The sequence below is a fragment of the Falco peregrinus genome, chromosome 3 (genome assembly GCF_023634155.1).
Source record: "Falco peregrinus isolate bFalPer1 chromosome 3, bFalPer1.pri, whole genome shotgun sequence".
In the NCBI taxonomy this organism is placed as follows: Eukaryota; Metazoa; Chordata; class Aves; order Falconiformes; family Falconidae; genus Falco; species Falco peregrinus.
This window is the reverse complement of record NC_073723.1, coordinates 38,272,791-38,294,344: the sequence shown is the minus strand read 5'-3', so window position 1 is coordinate 38,294,344 and position 21,554 is coordinate 38,272,791. Positions and strand designations below refer to the sequence as shown.

The window sequence follows — 21,554 nt, the reverse complement described above, 5'->3', positions numbered from 1 at the left end:
ACCAGGTCTTTGAAAATAACTTTCACTCGAAGGATTAACTCGCACTGTTTTCATGTGCTTTGCGTACACCTGTTTTGACTTGACTCAGCCAGGAGGAGTCTCTCGCTACAGCCCCATTGTGCTTTTGCAGCAGAGGTACCATCTGAGTGGGTCAGGTGGGATGCACTGGACTCCTCTTCCCTGCGTTTTCGGTGCTGGGTTTATCCCCCAGAGGCTGTAGCTGTCTCTTCCCAACTTTTCCACTGGTTTCAAGGCCAAAACAGTTCAACACGCAGCTTTTATTTAAAATTAATAAAGGAACTTAACCGTTCTAGCTATGAGAAGTGTTTCATAGCACTGGTGTACATCAAAGTGTTTCTTCTCTGATGGGTCAGATTTTCTTACTCGGGTATTTCTGTATTAGGAAACACTGAATTCAGATGACGAATCACATGCTGTTGGTGTATTTCAGACTGGGAAGAAGACGATCTGATGCATTCTAAATAGATCTTTCTGCCAAAGAGATATAAATACACACTGCTTCTTCAATATTGTGGTCTCCATTCTTGATAATAAGCAATTGGGAATGGAGGGTGGGGGATTTGGCAGTTGTGCTGCTGCTCCCATAAACAGCAGGGATGGGATGGCTGCATCTTTTCAGCTTAGAACAAAAAGGCTGAAGAAAAGAAAGATGGTGGGTATGAAAAGCACAAAACCGTGGGTTCCAACTGATCCATTAGAGCTCATTGCTGCAAGAAGTGGCTAGTTTCTGAGCGTTTTTTCTTTGTTATTTCTGTCTGATGGTTTTTAAGATTAGTCTTTCAAATATGTATTTATGTACCATGTCACATCTGAAATATAACTAGTGTACTTCTCTGTTAGGATTGATAACTCTTCTGTGCCCTGTTGGAAATGCTTCTGTGAAAATGGTATCTCCTACTTGCTTGATGAAGAACACATTGATTTCATGATTTTCCTTGCCCTTATTACAATAATTTTTTTTACTCTTTTATTTTCATTTGTACTTAAATCTCTGCTCTGTAAGCAAAGGTGATATGTTTTTATGTGACTGTATGTTCGACTGAAGACCGTCTGTAGTTGAAGATGCAAATGGCTGTCCATTTATCTTCTGAACATGGGAATGTCTGATGGTTCAGCTTTCTGCCGACCCCTCTATCCCTTTTAGACCGTTTGCTTTTTCTGCTCAGCCCGAGCACTTGCTGCTGGAGCTTTCTTTTCAGTGGTGTCATTAAATTCCATGAATTTTCACCTCCTGCAGACTAATCACTTCAGAGCTTACGCTTCATCCATCTTGGCTAGAGCTCAGAAATGTCTGAGACTGGGCATTTGGAATGGTCCTGGATTTTAATAGAATAGATCCTGTAGTTTGGCATCCAGTGAACTCTTATTTGATATTAAAAATTACATAAGCCCCGCTCACTAAGAAAACAGACTGTATTTGATGCACAAGAGTTTCCATAGTCCTAATGGAAATGACATAAAGGTGATTCCAAAATTGTCCTGTAGGTCTGTAGAAAAGAGAGCAGTTTGTTCTACATGCTGTGTCAGAAATGTTGTACATACATTTTTCAGAGTCTTGGACAGAGATCCAGGTCCCAGACTCTCCTGAAATTAATCTCCCAGACATTTTGTTATGTTGTTTTCAGTTCTGTAAACTAACACAGGATAACCTTTATGCTATTAAAATTTCTTACAGTCGTGGATCTCTCTTTTATCCTGTTCTTCCCACACCAGACTCTCATCCTATAAAGTTAGACCAGCCTTGCAGAAACATGCAGTGGGAGGAAAATGAGTTTGTGCTAGCATATTTCATGTAGTAATCTCATTAGCAGGTAGCTCTGTTATGGGTACATGACCAAGTTGTCTGCATTGCGCTTTCTTGATGCGTTTGTCCTAAACTATCTTCCAACATCTTCATCTCTTGTTCTTTTAATGACGGTGGGTGCATGTTGGTGTCCTCCTGAGCTGGTAGCCTCAGGTAGCTGGTAGGTAAGAAAATCAGTGGAAACAAAAACTTTAATGGAAGTTAGTTTTCTTGTTCCAGGTATTTAATTATGTATAAGCAGATTCTCGGTGCGCAAACCAGCTGTAACTTTTATATTTTATAGAAAAATCTGTATCGCTGAAAGTGCATTGGACCAAAGTGCAAGGAAGCCTGGTGCAACTTGTGTGTACGTAAATGATGGCTGTTAATTCTCCCTGGAATGTTTGTCCCAGCTTTTTGTCTCGGGCTATAGTGCTGGAAGTCAATGAGTGTCTTGGATAAAAGGAGGACTATCACAATCTGTTGTTTAGAAATCAATTAAAATGAGAACTTCAAAGCTTGTAAAAGGGTGGCTGGTATTCTTCTGAGACTGCAGGTTGCAATGAAAGCATGCAGGCTGTGCTACCCCCTAAACAGATCTTTTTATGGCATTTCTGGCACAAGTGAAGAATCCATTATCAGAAAATCCTGTGAGAACTAATGCTAAAAAGACTTCCAGCCTGGCTGACCAGTCCCCTGAGCTGCAGGTAATGCCTGAGTGATGCTTTGAACATATAAAATATTATATAAATGCAACATATTGTTAAGCTTTCTGTTACGTCTCTGTACTGTGGAATATATCCAATTTCACTTGAGCCTTGGGTAGCTTTTCAGTGCTAGTAAACATTGTCATGGCTCAAATTCTACCAGACAGCAGTCTGTAATCCTAGTGAGAGCAAAACTGACTACTGGCTCGCCTGTGCCGCTCATCCCTGGAAGGGTGTTGGGCCAAGCCCAGCTGAGGCTTCTTGCTCTGGTTCCAGAGCCCGGGAGCCCTGGGGCTGGGAGCCACTGGGAGCCCTGGGGTGGGTGAAAGAGGCAGAGGAAAACCCGTGAGTAGAAGGGGGGTTTGAAGCCTTTGATCAAGATAATAGATTTTTTGGTTGGAGGCGAAGATCTGGTAGGCCTTAGATGATCTGGTGGAAAATGATCCTTTCTGGAAGAATCAGGTAGTGATTCGGACAGGAAGGTGGGGGTTCTTGCGTGAAGGTACTAGCCTGTGGGGCAAGGATGCTGTAAGAACCAACAGCATTAATTTACTTGCCTTTGGCAGATGAAAAACTGAGGTGGGATGGGGTTGAATGGCAGGTGTAATCCTGTAACTGGGAAAGTATGTTTATCCTGGCTTATGAAATGCTTTTTTTTTTTTCTCTCCTGTATTCTTTAGTTGTTTAATCCATGTGTAGGTGTCCTGTAACAAAACATTGCACAAGACTTATGATGTATTTGTGCTGTCACAGGCAGCAAACCTTGTTCCAAGGACTCCCTTTCCAGGGTTTGCAAGAAGGAAAACGCACCTTTTGCCTCTGTGGGAATTGCCTGGTGAAGCCGGAAAGAATCGTGCTGCAGGACAACATCAAATTCCTTCCGGTCTTCTACCGTGTAATGCTGGTTGTGGCCCACCAATTTCCCTGATTTCAGTGAAGCCTTTCGGTATTTACAGAAGCAGGTGGATGGATGTCTTCAAACATCACTAGAAGTTTTCCATTTAATCTGTTGTAAGCGATGCGAGGTGTGAAGTCTAGCATCTCTCCTGGGGTCACGGCAGTGTGGAGTTGCTTTTTTCAAGACAGTTTAAAGATGTTGAAGCTGTCTGGAAAGCTTCAAGTGTTGCAGCGTACAAAGCTGCACTTAAAAATACTCCAGTGGAGACTAACAAAAGCGTTTGCACCAGGGACTTCATTACCGAAAGGTTACTTATATAACTTTCTCCTTCCTTTGTGAGATGCCTGTAACTTTTATCAAGTAAATCATATCCTGAATGTCTTTTAAGATGTCAGCAGGATACAGGACTGAGAAGTGGCCGTAATCCTGAATGTGTGGCAGTTGCTTTGTGAGAATGGGAAGGTTTAATCTGCAGCCAAAGTAGCCTTTCTCTCCTACTTCTCTGATCCTTAGCTTGCATAAGCCACAGCCTGCTGTGCTGCTTTGGAATTTATTTAATAACTCAGTTGTTTGGACATGATTAAAAATTTAATGAATGGAATGAAGCAGTAATAAGATGAACAGCTCATAAAGGGTTTTAGTCTAAAAATACCTGTTTCGGCTCAGCTAGTATGATGAAGACTGTGGTGGCAGTCACAGAGAAGTCCACTGCATGAACCTCTTGCAAGTTTTAGTGAGCTATTGCTGAGTGTGAGGCTCCTGTGTCACCTTGCTCTAGTTGATCTTTTAGAGATCATAGCAGGTCCTGTTTTTGCTGCTCGTGTTGCTTTGACTCCCTAGTGTTTCCTCTCTCAGTGCCTGGTGCGTAGCTCCAGAGAAAAGAGGTTTTAGGTTTTTTTAGATGGGATTGCATGTCTAATAGGTGCTGTGTACGTTATTTCCAGTGTGATTGCTCAAAGAGGTTGAGCTTCCATGCTTTGCCTGCTTGCAGGGTTCAAGAGCTGAAGACTGTTTAGATTAAGATTTAGTGTTTTCTTAATAGAAAATGTTCAAGGCGTAAACTGCTGGCAGAAGCTGAGTAGTATTCTCTTCTGTGGCAGACAGGTTAAGGGAACTATCTTAATAAATTCCTTTGCCTTCCTCTCAGCAGCAATAGCATCTGCAGTAGAGAATGCAAGGTTGGGTGGGTGAGTGTGGCTGTTTCTCGCACTTCCCCACCTGAAGTTTAAGTAGAGTTTGCATCTTTGCCCTTAGAGGGTAGATTTGTGTTGCATATAAACAGCATAATTAAAGTAGCATGGAAAAATGGAAGAGGAAAAAAAATATTTTTGAGCTATGTCATGTTGAAATAGTGAAGTGCACCTTTTTTCCTCCTTGTTATTTGCATGTGGAAACCCAACGTGGTATTTCTGTGGCTGCATTTCAGCTCTTTCAATGTGACCTTTCTCAGTGTAGAGTTGTATTATCAAAGCCCAAACATTCAGCTTTTAGATCAGTGTTGTGAAATCTATGCAACGCCTAGGTTTGTCCCATGTAGTGGAGCAAGATTCAGGCCAGTTCCAAGATCTTGAGGTATCTGCTTTATCCTGGTTTAGTCCCAGTCCTTGCTATTCATGGGCTGTGAGTGTCCTTTAAAGCAAAGCCGTGTCTTGTTTCCATGACAATACTTATACAATAGATGGCTTTGTTGTAGCATGTATATATGGATTTTTCATTTGTAATGTCTCTTTGCATCAATTCCTGGTATATTTAAGGTCTCCTTGAAGTACTGGGATCATCATGCTATTCTAGATAGAACTTAAATGAGCATTTCTGGATTGGCACAGTCCTAACCTTTGAGCAAAGCTTCACAGCATCTTGTCTAGCGAGAAGAGTGCACGAGGTGAATTTTTTTCCATTTTGCTGATGAGTCACGTGGAAGGACAGGAACATTCATGGCTTGATAGGTGGTGTCTCCAGGTTTCCCTGCATCCCCCATCTTGTTTTCTTCAACTAGAAGCTGGGGGTTGTTTGGAGCTGTGTACTCATGCTGATGATTGTGGCAGGTTTTTCATCAGTGAAGGATGGCCAGCAGCCACTGCAGCTGGAGACATGCTAAGTGGGTGGCTGGACATTTCTCTCTCCCTCTCAAATCCATAAGTCAGTGCCAAGGTCTCCAAGGTGGAGGTTAGTGATCTAAACTGGCAGGCAGGCTGCAAGTGCCCCTGTAGGGCTCGTCTTGCATGGCTTGGCAGCGTGAGAGGCGTACAGAGCAACCCAGCCACGTCTCATCTCAAAAGTGGACAGAATTACACCCACGTCCTTCAGGCCACATGCGCAGAAGTGACAGGCAAGTCACCTTCTGACTTGAATTGGAGATGTTTACTTCAAGTGACTAGTCTTTATATCACACGCAAAAGAACTCCTCGCTGGAAGTATGCGGGGTGTTTTTATTGATACGCTTTGGTTCTGCGGGCGTCTGGTGGTTCTGTAATGAGCCGATGGATCTGGAAGCAGCAGATGTTCTCCTGGTGGCAGTGACAAGGGGACTGCAGGGGGGCTCTGCTGCAGGCTCCCCCTCAACGCCCAAGTGTCCACCAGCACTAGGTGGGGTCACCTGTGCTTCTGCTTGGCTGGACCATGGAAAGCTCCACGGATGGTGATTCTGCGGGGTCTCGGGGAAGCCCATCAGCACGTTGTACTTCCCTTCTACTGAAGGATATTTTCTGGATACCCACTCTGAACTCTCTAAGTTAGGATTTTTGGCAGCTGCTTTTCTTTTTATTTTTCTTTTTTTAAAAAAACAAACCACACCAAACCCTAGTCTCATGGGCATTTCCCCTCTCACCTTCCCTGCCTGCCTTAACCTTAGCTTGCATAAATGTCCTTTTAATGTCCATCACAGGTTGGGATGTATGAAAGAAAAGATAGGGCAGGTCTGAGCACCCAGATCTACATAATCTACCTTTTAAGTAACAGACAAGGACTTGAAATCAGAGTAAGGTCCCTGAAATCAGAATAAGCTTTTGCTTCAGAATGTATTCAGGCATTGGGGAGATTCCATGTGGGGCTAAAAACTTGTTCGCTGAGATGAGTGCATGTTATTGCATAGCTTGCAAAACTTGCCACAAGCATAATTTTGCAAGATAGGCACCGGTGAATTCAGGAACCAGGACTGAGCCCTAGGCATGTTTTTGTGACATAATTAGATTACTATTGCCTTGTTTTCTGCAAGGAGGATAAAATTACCTTCTAGATTATTTTTTTTTAATCAGTTATGACCGCAAATTAATAATGAATCTGTAGTGCCAGAAGCAGAAGACTACCTAATTGCTACGGCAGCTCAGTGGACTCTTTCCGTGGAACCATGGCTGAAACGTGTTTCCTTTCTGGGTATTGATAGGAGGTGCCCACGCTGCGAGCTCAGCATTCCTGGTTGCTTTTACTATTGGCCGTTGTATTCGATGGTATATATAGCATTTCTCCTTGCCTGTTCTCAAGGGCGCTTCCCCACAAACTGTGTGATATCAGGGATTAGTTCATGTGCTGCTCCCTAAGGGTGATGTCCTGCTCAGTTATGCCTACGGTATTGGCCGTGATGTGGGATCAAGTAAGCAAGCTTCCTAAAGGAGGTACAGAAAGCTAACTGTAAGAGGGAATAAATTAGAAGGAATACATTATGCAGGCAGATGAGAAAGGAAAACAGTCATTTGTCCATGCATCTTTGTGGGAGTGAGCCAGACCTTCTGTGGTTTGAGTGGAAGCTGAAGTAACTGGAATCTGTGAGTTAATGGTTTCTGGCCCTCCTTCTGAGAGAATGGGTTACTCATGGTTTAACCTTGATACTTCTGGGTGCTAACTCCGGCAGTCTTGCTTGAGAAGATGGGTGGGCTGCTGCTTGGAGCAGGAGTGTGGGGTGTGATCCCCCGCGGCCCCTCCAAAGGCTTCTGAAAGCCAGGAGTGAGGGGTGGGGGAGAAGTGTGGAAGCCGCTAGAAGAAAGAAAATCAAGCTGCCTGTGATGCTGGTGGGAAGACTTGGCAGGTCCGTGTGTCTGGGCACAGAGATCAGGCAGTGCTGTAGGTGAGACACGAGGAGCACCAGCAGCGCAGGGATCCCCGCGGGCTTGGGCTGCTGCCCTGTGCTTTGCTACCTGCTGCTTCCAGAGAAGCGGCTGAAAAAAACCTAGGCATGATGTGTTGTGGTGAATGCCTTTCTTCTGCTGAGAAATATTTATTAAAACAGATGTAGTTGGCTACGATTTCTGTTTCTGGGTAATCAGCCAATAGCTAGAGAAGATCAATAAGCGGATAAACAATGTGGTCTCTCAAGTTGGACACGGGGTTTTTTTAAAGAACAAAGAGCGTTCCCTGGCCAGGGACACTCTCCAGCAAAATGCAGAGCGGATCAACGCTGGCACCCAGTGTCTAGATGGAATCAGTTCGAATCAGGGTTTGCACGTCTGACACCCTTTTTTCACACGGATCCTTGGCTTTCTGTCTTGGTGTGCACAGTGGAGCAAGCTGCTTCATCTGGGACAGCACCCGAACTCTCTGGGGCTGCAGTTTTGATTCTGCTTTCATTTGGTTCCTGCAGTTGTCTTCTGGTGCTGATAACCACTGCAGTATTGCTTTTCTTGGCTTGTCTTTTATGTTACAAAAAGATGCAGGTCTTTGTTTCCCTTGGAATGGTTAACCTCAGTTCAGGGAGGAAGATGGAGAAAACAAATGTAAAACCACCCTCCTCCCTGGGGAAGTTGTTTTTTTTTTCCAAGTTACTCCGCAGCTGTTAAATGCCAGTTCAATGAAGCCTTTAAACATACACTTAAATCCATTCCTGCTAAGCAAAACACTTAACCATATACTTTAAGCTGTTGTGGCACTGAAAAGCAGCAGGACTAGAGATAAAAGATAAAGCACGTTCTCAAGTACCTCGCTGATTAGGCTGCTGATGCAGGAGAGCATCCCAGGTTGGAAGGGGATGTGAGGACCACTGGTTCTGCAAAGTGAGCACCTACTGGTGTCTGAGCATCTGCCAGTCTGATGTTGTTCTTCAGGGCCTGGCAAAAGATTTCTGTAGCCAGGCTTCAGTATCTGTATCTTCATTCTAGCCAGGCTTCCTCTACTGTGCTCAGCAAGTAACAACATTTATTTGAAAGTATAAAAAAAAATAATAAATGAGCAGTGTAAAGTCCCAAATGTTAAGGATCCCTGCTCGCTGCGTCTCTGAAGATAGGAGGGATTGTTTGTTGCTGTATCTCCTGTGATGTTACTGCTTTCATGTTTTGAATCTTTTGCTATTTCTGTAGTGGGATTACTAAATCAAATCTAAAGTAATCCTCTCTCAGCTCACATGGTACTCTTGGAAGTTTCACTGAAGTTGCTGTAGCACATTTCCAGGAAGGTAAATTGAAAACTGAAAATTAATTTCAAAAAAAGCCCTAGAACTACTACCACAAAGATGATGGATGGTGAACCATTCTGGTCTGTTTTTATCCAAAAGTAACTATCTGGCTGTTTTTTAGTGAACAAAAAAATATTAGAGGGGAAAAAATAATTTCCATTTAGCTTTATCTTTGGCTGTGCTGGAAATGAATCATGACATAAAAAAGGATAAAATGAAGTGAAAAAGACACCATTTATTTCCTTTTCTGTAGCACACACTGGACACTTATTCTGAAGGTTAAAACTCTGCTGAATGAAAACAGATTGCACTAAAACACTGGTGAAAGATATTTGAGGGTCATGGAGTATCCCTGTGTACTTGGCCTAAAAGTTATAGATGAAGAGGGGAGAGGACACCGGTCTGCGTGGATCTCCCCGTCCCACTGGCGTTGGCATTTGTGCTGGCCAAAGGCGCGCTGTCGTGCACCGGTGTTGGGGTTGCTTCTGACGCTGTGATGGCAGTCTTGGAGGTGTCCTCTTAAAGAATCCGTTTCTTGCCTTGAATTTCTAGGAAGGCAACAAATACAGTGCAGATTGTCTTAGTGAAATACCGCCCTGCCCAGCCTGGATCTCTAGCAGCAGAGACCTTTCTGTTTATTCCCTTGGAAATCAAGACATCAACTACCACTGCAACTGCAGGATAATGGGAAGACAGATGAACAAAGCATCGTGGAGATTAATTTGGAAATGAGCGTGTGGTGATGACTGAGCCAAGTAGTTTAGGTCAATGCTTTTGTTATTTTTCTTGGTCTGTGTAGCATCCTTTTGTTGGGATTTATAAGTTAAGTGTAATCTCACTAAGAAAGGAAAGGAGGAAGGAATTCCAGATGCAGAAGGAATGGCTTGGAGAAATGTGTCTCTGCAGAGCCGGTGAAAGTAGCTAGTGCTGTGGCTCACCAGTGGTTTTGAAAGCACAGTTATATCAAAATTGATTCTTGGACTCTGAGCTAAAAGAGACTATAAATTCAGTCTGCACAGACTCTGCTCTGGTGAGTTATGTTTCTTGCTTACGTGGCAGGAAGGATTAAAATTGCAGTGATCTCATTCAGGGAGCACCAAAGCAGCAGAAGTGACATCTCCATGCTGATCGGTGAAGGAGGAGCGCGCAGAACTGGGTGGCAGCTGTGGCTGCCCAGCAGAGGAGCTGGGCTGGGCCTGGTGGACCGTGTGTAACTTGGAAATTCACCTGGAGGACTGAGAGTCCTCGGCGCGTCTGGGTCAGACTGTAAAACCTGGGCTAAGCTGACATTTATCCCAGCTATAATAATGTGTGTCAGAAATATCTGGAATGGTTTCCTCGTTGCATCTTGGTTTTTTGGAAACGCTTTCTGCACAATTGTTCTGTATTCACAGAACAAACCAAGACCTTTATCTTGATCTAAATGGGGCCTTAAGCCCAGTCCTGCCAGTCTGGCTGGGTTTTTATCTTGACAGTTGGTGTGCTGGAGGCAAAAACCCCTGTGGACTCAGAATGCTGTCTTCTGTTACGCTGTAGCCACAGAAGGAACAACCCTTGCTTGGGTCATTTAATTTCAAATAAAGCAAAATGGTGCATTTGAAGCACCAAAACAATATCTGGAAACATCTGAATCTGTTCTGTAAAGCTCTTTCACGCATGCGGAGAGAAGTCTTGCCCAGGTTGTTTGCTGAATTTAAGTAGAACTGATAGGTTTATGATTCTGGTAGGCAGTTGAGTAAAAATTTAGTAAGCCAGCTGAGAAGTTGAGAAAATTTGTGAAGCTATGTTTTAAGCATATCAAATATGCATAATCTCATTAAAAGTGGTCTGTCTTCCTAACTCACACAGCTGCTTAGACTGCACTGTGCCCAAAATAATTGAAGGGCTGTTCAAGAAGATTTTACAAGATTGTAGGATATATTTACACAGTAACAACCTCTACAAACTTAGGAAGTGTGTATTTAGAGATGGACAGGAAGAATACATTTTCCATTAAATGCCTTTTGCAATGAAAAATTTTCAAGGAATTAAAAACTCCCCTTCAATTAAAAAAAAAAAAAAGCCAAAATCACCATACCTTTGGCTAGATCTTCAGCTACTCTAAGTTAGTGTTCAAGGAAAAATCTACACAGACATGAGTGGCCCAATTCTGAGTTGTGATTAAAGCAAGCCTAGTGGTACCCACATCTGTGTAAATTTCTCCTTTAAAATTAGGTTAGTCCTGTAAAAAAAAAAAAATTATATATAGTTAAGAAATCTAATTATAGCACTGAGTCAAAATTCTTGAGCGTATTCGCTGTCCCCTCCTGCATTCTTTCTAGTACGACAGCAGCTTTCATGGACCAGATCAGGCTCTGATGGTGAACGTGGCTGAGAACTTGGCATTAGGAGTTGCTTCTTTGAAAACGTTGTTGTGTTTGCTGTTGGGGGTGTGTGTTTAGGGGGTCTGTGTAGACTTGAGCTGCAGGAATGCATGGTTGTAGTTAGGAGCAAGTGTTTGGCCAAGAGCCCCTGTGCCCTTTGACCCCGCGGGGTTCGCATCCAGTGGCTGGGTTGCTTGAGGATGTCTTGTGGTAGCGGTGCGGGACCTTATTTGCAAAGATGCTTGGAATGGTTGCCCAGGGCCAGCAGCAGCAGCAAACAATGTTTTAACACGTCATGCAGGAGATAGCTGCCCCTCTGGAGTTAAGTCTGTCTTAAGGATAAATTGCCTCTTCAGATCCCCGTGTGTTGCTGAAGCAGCTGATGACCTTGCTTTTGCTCTGTCTTGCTGCTGGGCGTGTGGTCTGAGTTAGCTGCCCCAGAATCTTATTTGCATCTGTTTCTCTCTAGCATCTGCAAGGGCACTTACTCATGAGAAATTACATTTGAACATACCAGTAAACTGGTGAATTGTGCTTATCCTCTCTGGCTAGGATCCATTCATCCTCTGAAAAGCATTTGCATTCTGCTCGACGGGGGGGGGGGGGGGGGGGGGGGGGGGGCGGTGTTGAAATAGCCCTTTTACTTTTTTTCGTGGACCTCCTTTGGAGGTTCCACTGTGAATCTTGTGGATGATGCCTTGAAGTTTGAAGGGTTTTCTGGTGCTTGGACTAGACGAGAGATCTTTCAGCCTAAATTTATTGAGGATTCTAACTGTACTTCAGTGTCTGAAAAACTGCAATTCACTGACATTATAACTGCAGCAGATACACAACTTTGTCGTAAGAGAATACCAGGAATAGAGCATTGTGCTGGGATTTCAGCGGCCTTTTTCAGTCCTAGTTTTGGCTGCTGGAATGGTCCAGAAGCAGTTGCATGTGTGCCTACAGGTCTGGGGATTTTTATCCTATTTTTTTCTGTCTTGCTGGGAGCTCCGCCATAACGAGCGATGTGCCATCCCCAACTAAGCACAGCAGCGGTTGCGAAGGGCCGTGGTCTCCGCTGAGGCTCAGAGGTGCCGGTGCAACCTGCGCGGTGTGTTAATGCCACACAAACAAGACGTTATAGCCTGGGGTGTTCCTATCACCATCGCTTGCCATCTGTCACTGGGAAGCCTGTGCCTGCCCGTGCCTTCTGCTTGCTCGGGTGGCTGGCTGTGCTGGGACAGCAGATGGCCGGGGGAGAGAAGAGCTGGCATGTGTATTTGTCTGACTTTGTCTTTCAAGTTTCACGAGTTAGAGACTGCAGGTTTCAGCTCTGCTGAGAAAACCTGACAGCACAAGATCCCAAGTCCTGAATGGGTCTAAAAGCTGAAGGGTCCTCTCGAGCAGGCCTGCAGCGCCATCCTGCCCTTTCCTTAGGTGCCAACGACCCATTGCACTTAACTCCTGTTCTCACCTGTGTTAAATTTCAGTTTGGAAGGGTTTTTTTTAAAAAAATATTTGTAATGAAAATAAGTGTTCGTGATGTAAAGCCCCAAGCCCCTTGACTAAAGCATCTGAAATGCTCAGTAATACATGTTGTAAAGTTAACCGGCTTTTCTTAGCAGCTTTCCAAATAAATGCTGAGCTGATGCTGCATGTACAAGAGCAGTGAGCTGCCCCAATGCTGGTTACATTAATTCTTGGTTTCCTTTATCTTCCTGCCCATGTTTTCTTTAGATCCTCCTCCTTTAATTGCTCTAACTGCTCCTGCTGCTAAAAGTCAGGTTGTAAAAACGAAGGAACCTGCAGCAAAGTTGAAATCCAGTGTATGACCAGGCAAATGCCCAGGAAACGTGCCTGCTAGGTTTTTGAACAAAGCGTTAAATTTTTACCACTATGGTTCTGGTAACCGCATGCTTCCTTAAGAAAACAGAGTCAACAAAGACCCATGAGGCAGATGTGTGGGAACTCCACTCCTTTTCTATTACATATATATATATATACATATATATATATATATATATATATATATATATATACACATATATATATATATATATATATATATATATACAGTGTTTGTACTCTTAAGTCCTGTTGTCCTGGGATGTTGGGGATGTTTCTGTGGCTGATGAAGGTGCTGAGATCTACGTGAGGTGGAGACCAGCCTCTCCCTGCTGTGACGTGAGGTTTGCAAAACCCTCTCAGTCGCTGCCTTTCTGCTGGCTTTCCTCCAGCTTGGCTGGCTGCGCGGATGTGAGGAAACTTGTGGGAAACACTGGGGAGGATCCTGCTCAGGAATAAAGGGGTGAAACAGAAAACTTGGCCAAGAGCATGTGAGGAAAGTGTGTCTTGATAGCGAGAGGCATTACGCCGATAGCTGCCTCCCCAGGGAGGTGGTGGAAACTGTCACTTCGGGTGTTTAGAGTGAGACTAAACAAATCACAAGTAAGTGTACAGTGGGGAATAAGCTGGCACTTGCCAGGGGACACTGGCTGACCTAATAGGATTTTGCATCCTGCAATGTATTTGTCTCTTAATAATAGTATGTAGTAAAACACATCCTGACAAAAGCAATGGGTGTTTTAAAGCTTTGCTTTGAATTCGGGCTCATTCTTTTTTTCATGTACTGCTTTGCACATTCCAACAAAATCTGGTAACTTGCGTTCTCTTTCCAGCTGATGATGCTTGTGGAGGGACTTTGTGGGGACAGAGTGGAATTATCTCAAGCCCTCATTTTCCTTTGGAGTACGGCACTAACGCGGACTGCACGTGGACTATCCTTGCTGAACCTGGAGACACTATTGCTCTGGTTTTCATGGATTTTCAGCTGGAAGATGGATACGATGTTTTAGAAGTTGCTGGAACGGAGGGATCTTCACCCTGGTAGGTTGCTGCTGGCCATACTTCGTTATTATCTGTATAGTCGTGTCGTACCTGCTGGTGTTTGTGTGCGTAGATCCAGACTTCACAGGGTGTTGGGAGTGAAGAGGGTTTGTGCCAGAATGAGGGTAGTTCCTGGTTATCCCCAGGCACAGGTTGTTGCTGCCTTCTAATGAAACTCCCTGGGATGCTTATTTGCTTGGTAAACTTTGCAGTGGCTGTTTTAATCTACTTTAAATCATATTCTCTGCAATAAGATTTCATAGTTTAGTTGGTTAGAAGAAATAAAGAATTAAAAAAAAAAAAACCTCACCACGGAAGACCCAATACTTCAAAACCCAGGAAACCCTGCTCAAACCTTGTTTTTCCTGAATTGTTTTCTGATTATTGCTAAATATGTTGCTGACAGGTTGGCTTTACTGTTAATGAACTTTTGGCAAATGTTTCTAGAGACAGTCTGTCCTTTAGACAGAAGGCTGCGTATAGAATTTCAATACCTCTCTCATCCCATCGTTAGAGCACTGCTTTCAGAAATATTGCTTTTATGTATAATAAATGCCACACTGATATTTTTTTTCCCCCAGATATAAAAGAGCTACCCAAATGATCAGTGCTGTGTAGTCTGAAGTGAGAGCTTCCAGAAGGAATGTGATGTATTGCTTATGTTGCTTTTACAGCAAAGGACACCTCTGCCTCTAGTCAATCTAGACACTGTGATCTTCTGCACTGTGGTAGCACTTAACAAATGGTTAGAAGTCCTAACTAGCAGCAAATGGAAGGGAGTAGTCTTAAACCCAACATCCCTCCAGAAGGGAAGAATTAAGCGTTTGAAATAATTAGGTGTTGCCTGGGATTATCAGCAGGAAGTTAAATTACAATTATTTATGAGGATTCTGTCACAGCCACAAATAACATTCATTTAAGTGATTTATACTTGCCTGGCAATTATGGGGGAATAGGATTTGAATGTCTAGAATGTATTGATGTGAGAGAACTTGCCATTTACCGTGTACCAGTTGTTTACTGTGCCCAGGACCCCTTTGAAAATTAGATGTTGCTGTTTTGTGGAAAAAAACCCTTGTTTATTAGCATGCATTAATATTTTAGGGCACTGTTAGATTTTAGCCATTACGTACTGCAGTGAGGATCAGTCATCTGTGGTGTGTGGTAAAGATGAATGTCGCTAGTTAAGAAACATTATTCAGCCTGGAGTTGTTGCCACTGCAGTGCTGTGCCTTGTCATATCAAAAATACAACAATGCCTGTCAGAGTGAACTGCTGGGGGGAAAAAAATAAATTAGTAAACTCCCCATAAATACAGCATGGTAGACCTTTAAAAATGGCAAATGTGTCTTAGAAAATTAAGCCCTTTGACTTTCAGTAGCACACATACATGCACATGGATTCTTTTTAAAAAAGGAGATTTAGTAGCTATGGAGTTTTGAAGTTACAGACATGGGTTTGGGGGCCTTGTCAGAGGGAATAATGATGTATTTGCTTTCCTCCTTCCCCCTTGCCCCCCAGGTGCCCATGTGCTGCATCTTTAATGATGCCTTTCTTTCAAATGGATTTTCACTGGGAGTTGGATGAACTCTGCAAGCTGTAGCAGCAGTGGACTCCCGTTTGAATCGGCTGGTGGAGCAGCCCAGGTGAGCTGCGCTGTGTTAATGAGTGAAACAGGTCACACAAACACATTGCAGCCGGAAGAAGCTGTTCCTGCATTTCGAGGTTCATCCTGCATTTTTATAGTCCCGTGAAATACACATGGGCGAGATAAACATGGCAGTCAATTCAAAGGGATCTCATTTAGTATTCTTGAGAAGGAAACTTTTCAGTCCCATAAACAGAATTACAAAGAGTCTTGTTTTGAATTGCATTTTTCAAAGCCAGCCTTCACAACTCAAAGCTTGGTAATTAAATTCAGATGACTCATTTTTCCCATTTTTTAATAATTTTTGCCCATAGGGGGAAAAAACTGGAGCTCCTATCTCCTCTTTAAACATGTTGATATGATTCAGCTTGAAAATATAGCTAAAACCCTTTCCCCCCCCCCCAAACCTAGTTTTAATTATTTGTAATGTGGCCGAGAGACTAGTGACCAAATAAACCATTCTATTGAAGTATCTTGCAGCTAAATATTTCATTTCCTAAGCACTATAAATAGTTTTAATCTTGTCCAGAGATGTACTCAAAAAAAAAAAAAAACCAACCAAAACTATATTTCATCTGGAGTTTATTTTGTATGTGTTTTCAAGCTGTGGAATGTTATCTAACGATGGTGTTTATGAGACCACAGCAGCAGTACAGCTCAGCGCAGCAAGCAGGCTTACTAAAAATCTCCTGTGTGGTCATTTACCCTCCCCTCTTTAAAAATAGATGCTGCTTTGCTTTTTTATGAGCCGGGTTCCCTTAACCCTCCTGCCTTGGGCGGTCGCCCCGGCTGGATCAGCCGCGCTGCACGCTGATCTCGGCGCGCACAACTGCTCCCTGGGGAATCCCCCAACGGGTTGCGTTTGGTCCTTGACCTGCTGGATGCAAATCCTGCAGTAAAGTCTTGAAAGGGAAAGGGCATCGCAGGTCTAAGCATCCATACGTCAAGCCGAGCAATAGAGCTGAGTAGCTATTTGAGACGTATTAATAAAATAACACATTTACAGCTCTTCTAACCGCTATCGTGGTTTCTCTCAGGAGAGCTTGGGCCTAGATTTCCTTGACAGGTGAGAAATAAAACTCTACTGAGCGAAGAAGAGGAAGGGGAAAAAAAGTAGCAGTGTGAAAAAGAGCCTGTCAGATTGGAAATGACAATGGGGGGGGGTCTCCAGGCTAAAAAGAAAAATGGGAAGGATGGCAGTAGCTGCCCTGTTCTCCTTGGAGGTTAGCTGGAGTGGCCATCCTTATCACATCTGTATCACATCCCTTCTCTACAAGGATGCACTGGAACTGGAGCAGGATACGCAGTGATGTGGTCTCTTGCATCGTTATCCCCAGACTTTTTCTTGTCTTCAAGGCTTGGGGTTCTTTCCCCCCTTATTTTCTACTAGCTCTGAGGGATCTGAAAGAACTAATTAATTTTTTCTCTATAATTACATGTAAAAAAAGAAACCCCCTGCAAGCAGCTTGGGCTGCAGCCCTTAAGGCGACTGAGCTCTGCTGATCATGTGCTTTGTGTCAGTGTCTGCTCGGAGCAGACTAAATCCCTTGGCTAACACCTCTCAGGAATATCTGTTGATTATGGCTGTTGTGGTACCCACTTTAAAGCTTTATTTGGTGGCAAGCATCCCCGTGGGTGCTCAGCTATGCTGAAAATACCAAAGTGTTTCAAGCTGAGCACCTAAACCATCCCAAGACTGTGATGATAAGGAAACCTCCAAGGTGGTCCTGGCTGGCACTGAACCTGCTCTGGGGCAGATGCCTCCCAGCCTCAGCTTCCCTTTAACAGCTCGGGGGTTGCTCTGAAGCTTTGGGTAGGGTTCGACTTGGTGTAAAATACTGTCTTTGATCCCCTGCCTGTTCTTCCGTGAGTCCTTAGAGAAGTTGCTTGGGGGATGCCTGGGGTGACAGGATGGGGACTCCAGCAGGGGTGGTGGGAGCCTGGGTACCACAGCTCAGGACTGGTGGCCGTACCCTCCTGTCGTACCTCCATGCCTGCCCTGCCCCCCCCCCCCCCCAAAGGTTTAGAGGAAGGAGCAGTGTGTGGTGCAGCAATTGCATGGCTGCACTCTGAGCACACTTCAGAGGGGGTAACTTTTTACTTTGCCTGTGGTGGAAGAGGTCTGGATTTCCCGTGTTTGTGCCTGGCTGCTGCAGTTTACATGCAGACAATGAAAATGGGGTTGTCTGTCTCTTGCACTTCTGTCATCTGTTTAGATCCCACCTAGCTGGTCTGGGACCTGTATCTAATATTAGGTGTAATGGCTTGGATTACAATTATTAAAGCATTATGGTGCCGTTGTCAGAGAAGGTGGTGATGGAGGAGATGACTAATAATCCAGTTTATTTGTGTGTGTTTACAGGGACTGACTAAGATCAAATGTGCTTTTTGCTGGGTATGATGCAGATATTTAGCAAAGAAGGTTTTTGCAGCCATTCCAATACAGCTGAAGCGGGCAGAATAGGTAAAAGATCAAAGCCTTGTTCACAGGCTATGCAGAGCCGCCTGCAACTAAGTTCCTCTAGAGCAGGGATCTTCAAAGTTGTGGAAACGTAGGAAGACGGTCTAATATTTGCCATATAAAAAGCTTATTTTGTGCTGTTGATTTGGAAGACCGGGAGAAAGTGGAGATGCTGTAAGCTTCAGCCCATCTGCTGGCCAGGTCAGTGGCTAGCGATAGCCTTTCCCCTCAGACGATGTGTGGGGCTCCATAGCTGTTCATTCCACTGATGAAACTAGAAACCTCTGCTCCTGCCAGATGAATTAATTCTATGAGATAAATCTTAGCAAGTATCTCGTTTGTCTGTGACAGCCTGTCTGGCATGTTTTGAAGTTCATTAGATGTTTCTAATTTTCCGATGGGACGTTTACTTTGAGGTGCAGATGACTTCTTTAATAATGAAGCTTTTCAAATCCTTCATAACTATGTTGCGTTTTGCAGCTGCGTATGGTAGATTATCGGAATCCAAATTGGTCAGAGAGACTGGGATTTCAGTTGGGAAAGGTGCTCCTGTTGCTGTTACATAGTCATATGGTGGTTTTTTCAGATCAAAAAATACTTCAGTATGTGAAGGTTCAGAACCTTTTTGAGTTGTTTTTTAGCCTTGTACTAGGTTCTAGTGTAGCAATTAACCTCTTGCCCTCCATAACCTCATTTCACATAATCTTTTTGCTTGAACCGGGCTGCAACAGAATGTTACCTGGCAAAGCACCTCATAGTCCTGCACTGAGAAGTTGTATGGTGACCTGGGAATATGATTTGCTTTTGTATTCCTTCGTTTGCCACTGGATCCTTGGGTTTCTGTCCAAATGTTGAGCCTGTTTAGCCTGACCTATAAAATCCCACCCTAATTTGGGAATGGAAAGTGCTACAGCTGCTTTATCGATTTCCTTGGAGCAATCCAGGCTGTGTCCACCCTTCTGAATGACAAACCAGTAATGGTGCATTTCTTCTTGAACTTAATTAGGTTTCTTTATTCATTATTTACTGAATGTGGCTACATTTTTTAAAATTCACATGCTTATCTTCAAAAGAAATGAAGCTGCCACTCACTCCCTTATTTATTTATTATTATTATTTTTAAATCTGGTTCATGGACCTTTAGAAACTGATTTCTCCTCAACTTCCTTAATTCTATATTTTGTTCCAAGAGGACATGAGCACATACTGAATTGCTGTATTAATGCAGAGTCTTGGGTCGTTGGTATTTTTCTTCCCGATGATCCTCCTCTTGACTTAATTATTCCACGTTCTGGAACAGAAGTCTTATTTTAGCAGGGGGGGTTGCATCATCTGTCAAGTTGCCCCTCTGCTGCCCTCCCACTCTTTGAGCCTTCCCCAGTGCTTTCCCCCGTGAAACGTTTCCCCCCTTCCTGTTAATAATCCCGTGCGAAGCAAATGCAGTGGGAGAAGCAAGGCTGCAAGTAACTGCCAAATCGATGGAGTTTATTTCTGTCTGAATCTGGTTCCTCCTCTTCAGTGTCTCATCTTCATTTTGCCTTTTCAGCCTTGGAGCTATGTTTTGCATGTCTGTCTTGCACAAATGTTTTCCTTCTCCTCCTTAGGGCTGTTTTTGCACTGAATTTTGGTAGAATTTGGGTTTAGCTTTGTCTCTTGATTTCCTAGAAGTGGGGGAGCATGCCTTAACGTGTACGTGTGTGCTATTTGGCATTACTTTTCTAGCACAACTGTGCCTGATGTGAAGGCAACGCAGGCATCTTGCTCTGCTTCAGCTCTCCTGGAAGGAGAACTGAGGACCTCTGAGTTCAAGGTTCCTCTGGTTAATTCTGTAATATCTTCTTTTCTGGAGCTGATCCCAGGGGAGACCCCTTTTGGACATCAACTCTTTCTGGAAAAGGATTTCCCAAGTTTTCTCTTGCTGCGTTTCTGCGGGGAGTTGAGTCAGAGGGAAGGATGGTTATGAGAATCACCTCTTAACTGACTTCATTTCTTTCCTTGTCATTATCTGCAGTTGACCCTTCCCTCCTCACTAGCCTTGGCTATCTGCTGAGTGGTTTCTAATACTCATTAAAGTTCTCCTATGTGAGATCGGCTTTGTGCTTCCCTCTTGATGCCAGTTATTTTGTGCCACCGGCCAGGCTAATCTGTTCGCACATCTTCTGCTCTACCGTTAAGAGATTAGAGTACCGGCGTCCTTGAAGGTGGCTGGTTCAGACAATGATAATGTTGGTGGTGAAAAACTCTTCCCTGTATGTGCTTCTAATGAACCAACCTATTTTCTTTATATCAAAGCAGCTTCTGATCCTTGGGTAGTTGTTGCGGAACTTTCAGCTTGTATTTTCATCTCAGACCTCAGTCGACGCCTGCTGAAGTCAATGGGCAGGCTTTGGCTGCAGAGGGCTGCCGAGTCAGGCTTTGGCATGTTGGCACTCGCTGCCATGCGTTCTGGCTGTATTGCAGCTCGGGAGCCCTGGGTCTCCCGCTGATGTTGCTGCCGCTTACACCGATGCTGCTCCCACTCCAGGTTAGTGCTGGCTGCGTGGTCTGTGGTTGCCAGCTGGGGTGAAACTCCGATGCCCCCCGACCTGCGTGGGAGCCTAGAAGGGGTCCTCCCCCCCGTTCCCCTGCAGCTGCCTGGTTCTTTGCAGCGGTTCTGTAGAACAGGTTGCCTGGTGACTGCTTTCAAACGATTTTCAGCTCACACTTGCCACTTTTTGAATTCTTTCCAGTCAGTAATTGCTTTTATTTGCAAGTTGATAAGCATTATCCTGCCCTGGTGCATGTGTGAGGCTGAAGGCTTGAAGATTATTGTGTCTTGAAATAACTTATTCCATCACTAGTTAAAGCCTAGATAATGCAAGTGTGAAACTTTTATTTTCCTGTGTGATTAATTAAGCTTCCTTATTGTAAGAGCTAGTTACCTACAGATAATTTATCTGTAATACTTAGATGTTTTTCTTCCATGGTAATATTTTCCATAGGACTGGGAATGAATAAAAGATGTGTATGAAGTGGCTTTTGAAATACTTATTTAAATTTCTGTTACATCTTCGTTGGGATCTGGGAATAGCCTTCTGTAGTGACTGGTACGGTTGGGTTTTTTCTTTCTTCCTAAGCATTATAGTGCTTTTAATTGGAAAAATATTCTACAAAGGCTTTAAGCTGCAAAATACTGCTTTGGTGGGAAATAGTCATTGGGAGCCCTCGGTTCCTGGTGGTGGCTGAGAGGGAGAGCTGATTGCTTCCCTCCTGGATGCGAATGATCCGGGAGTGTATTGATGGCTGGTTTGAAGTTAAAAGGATTGGTGATGCTTTGTGGTTTCTATAATATATTATTATATAATATACAATATATAGTATTGCACATTGTCCTAGAGCTCCTTGGCCAGTTGTACCGCAGAAATAACTGGGAAATTCTGGAAGAA

At 43.8% G+C, this 21,554-nt stretch overlaps 1 protein-coding gene across 1 annotated transcript in view; it reads left to right on the top strand.

The window, feature by feature from the left end:
• LOC114012045 (CUB and sushi domain-containing protein 1-like) overlaps nucleotides 1-16,049 on the top strand; it is an 81,099-nt gene extending 65,050 nt beyond the window's left edge. Inside the window, exons 5-6 of the mRNA XM_055799370.1 lie at nucleotides 13,813-14,020; nucleotides 15,542-16,049. Coding sequence (XP_055655345.1) covers nucleotides 13,813-14,020; nucleotides 15,542-15,623 — 290 coding nt within the window. The 3' untranslated portion in view covers nucleotides 15,624-16,049. The remainder of the gene's footprint in view (nucleotides 1-13,812; nucleotides 14,021-15,541) is intronic.
• The last annotated feature ends 5,505 nt before the right edge of the window (nucleotides 16,050-21,554 follow it).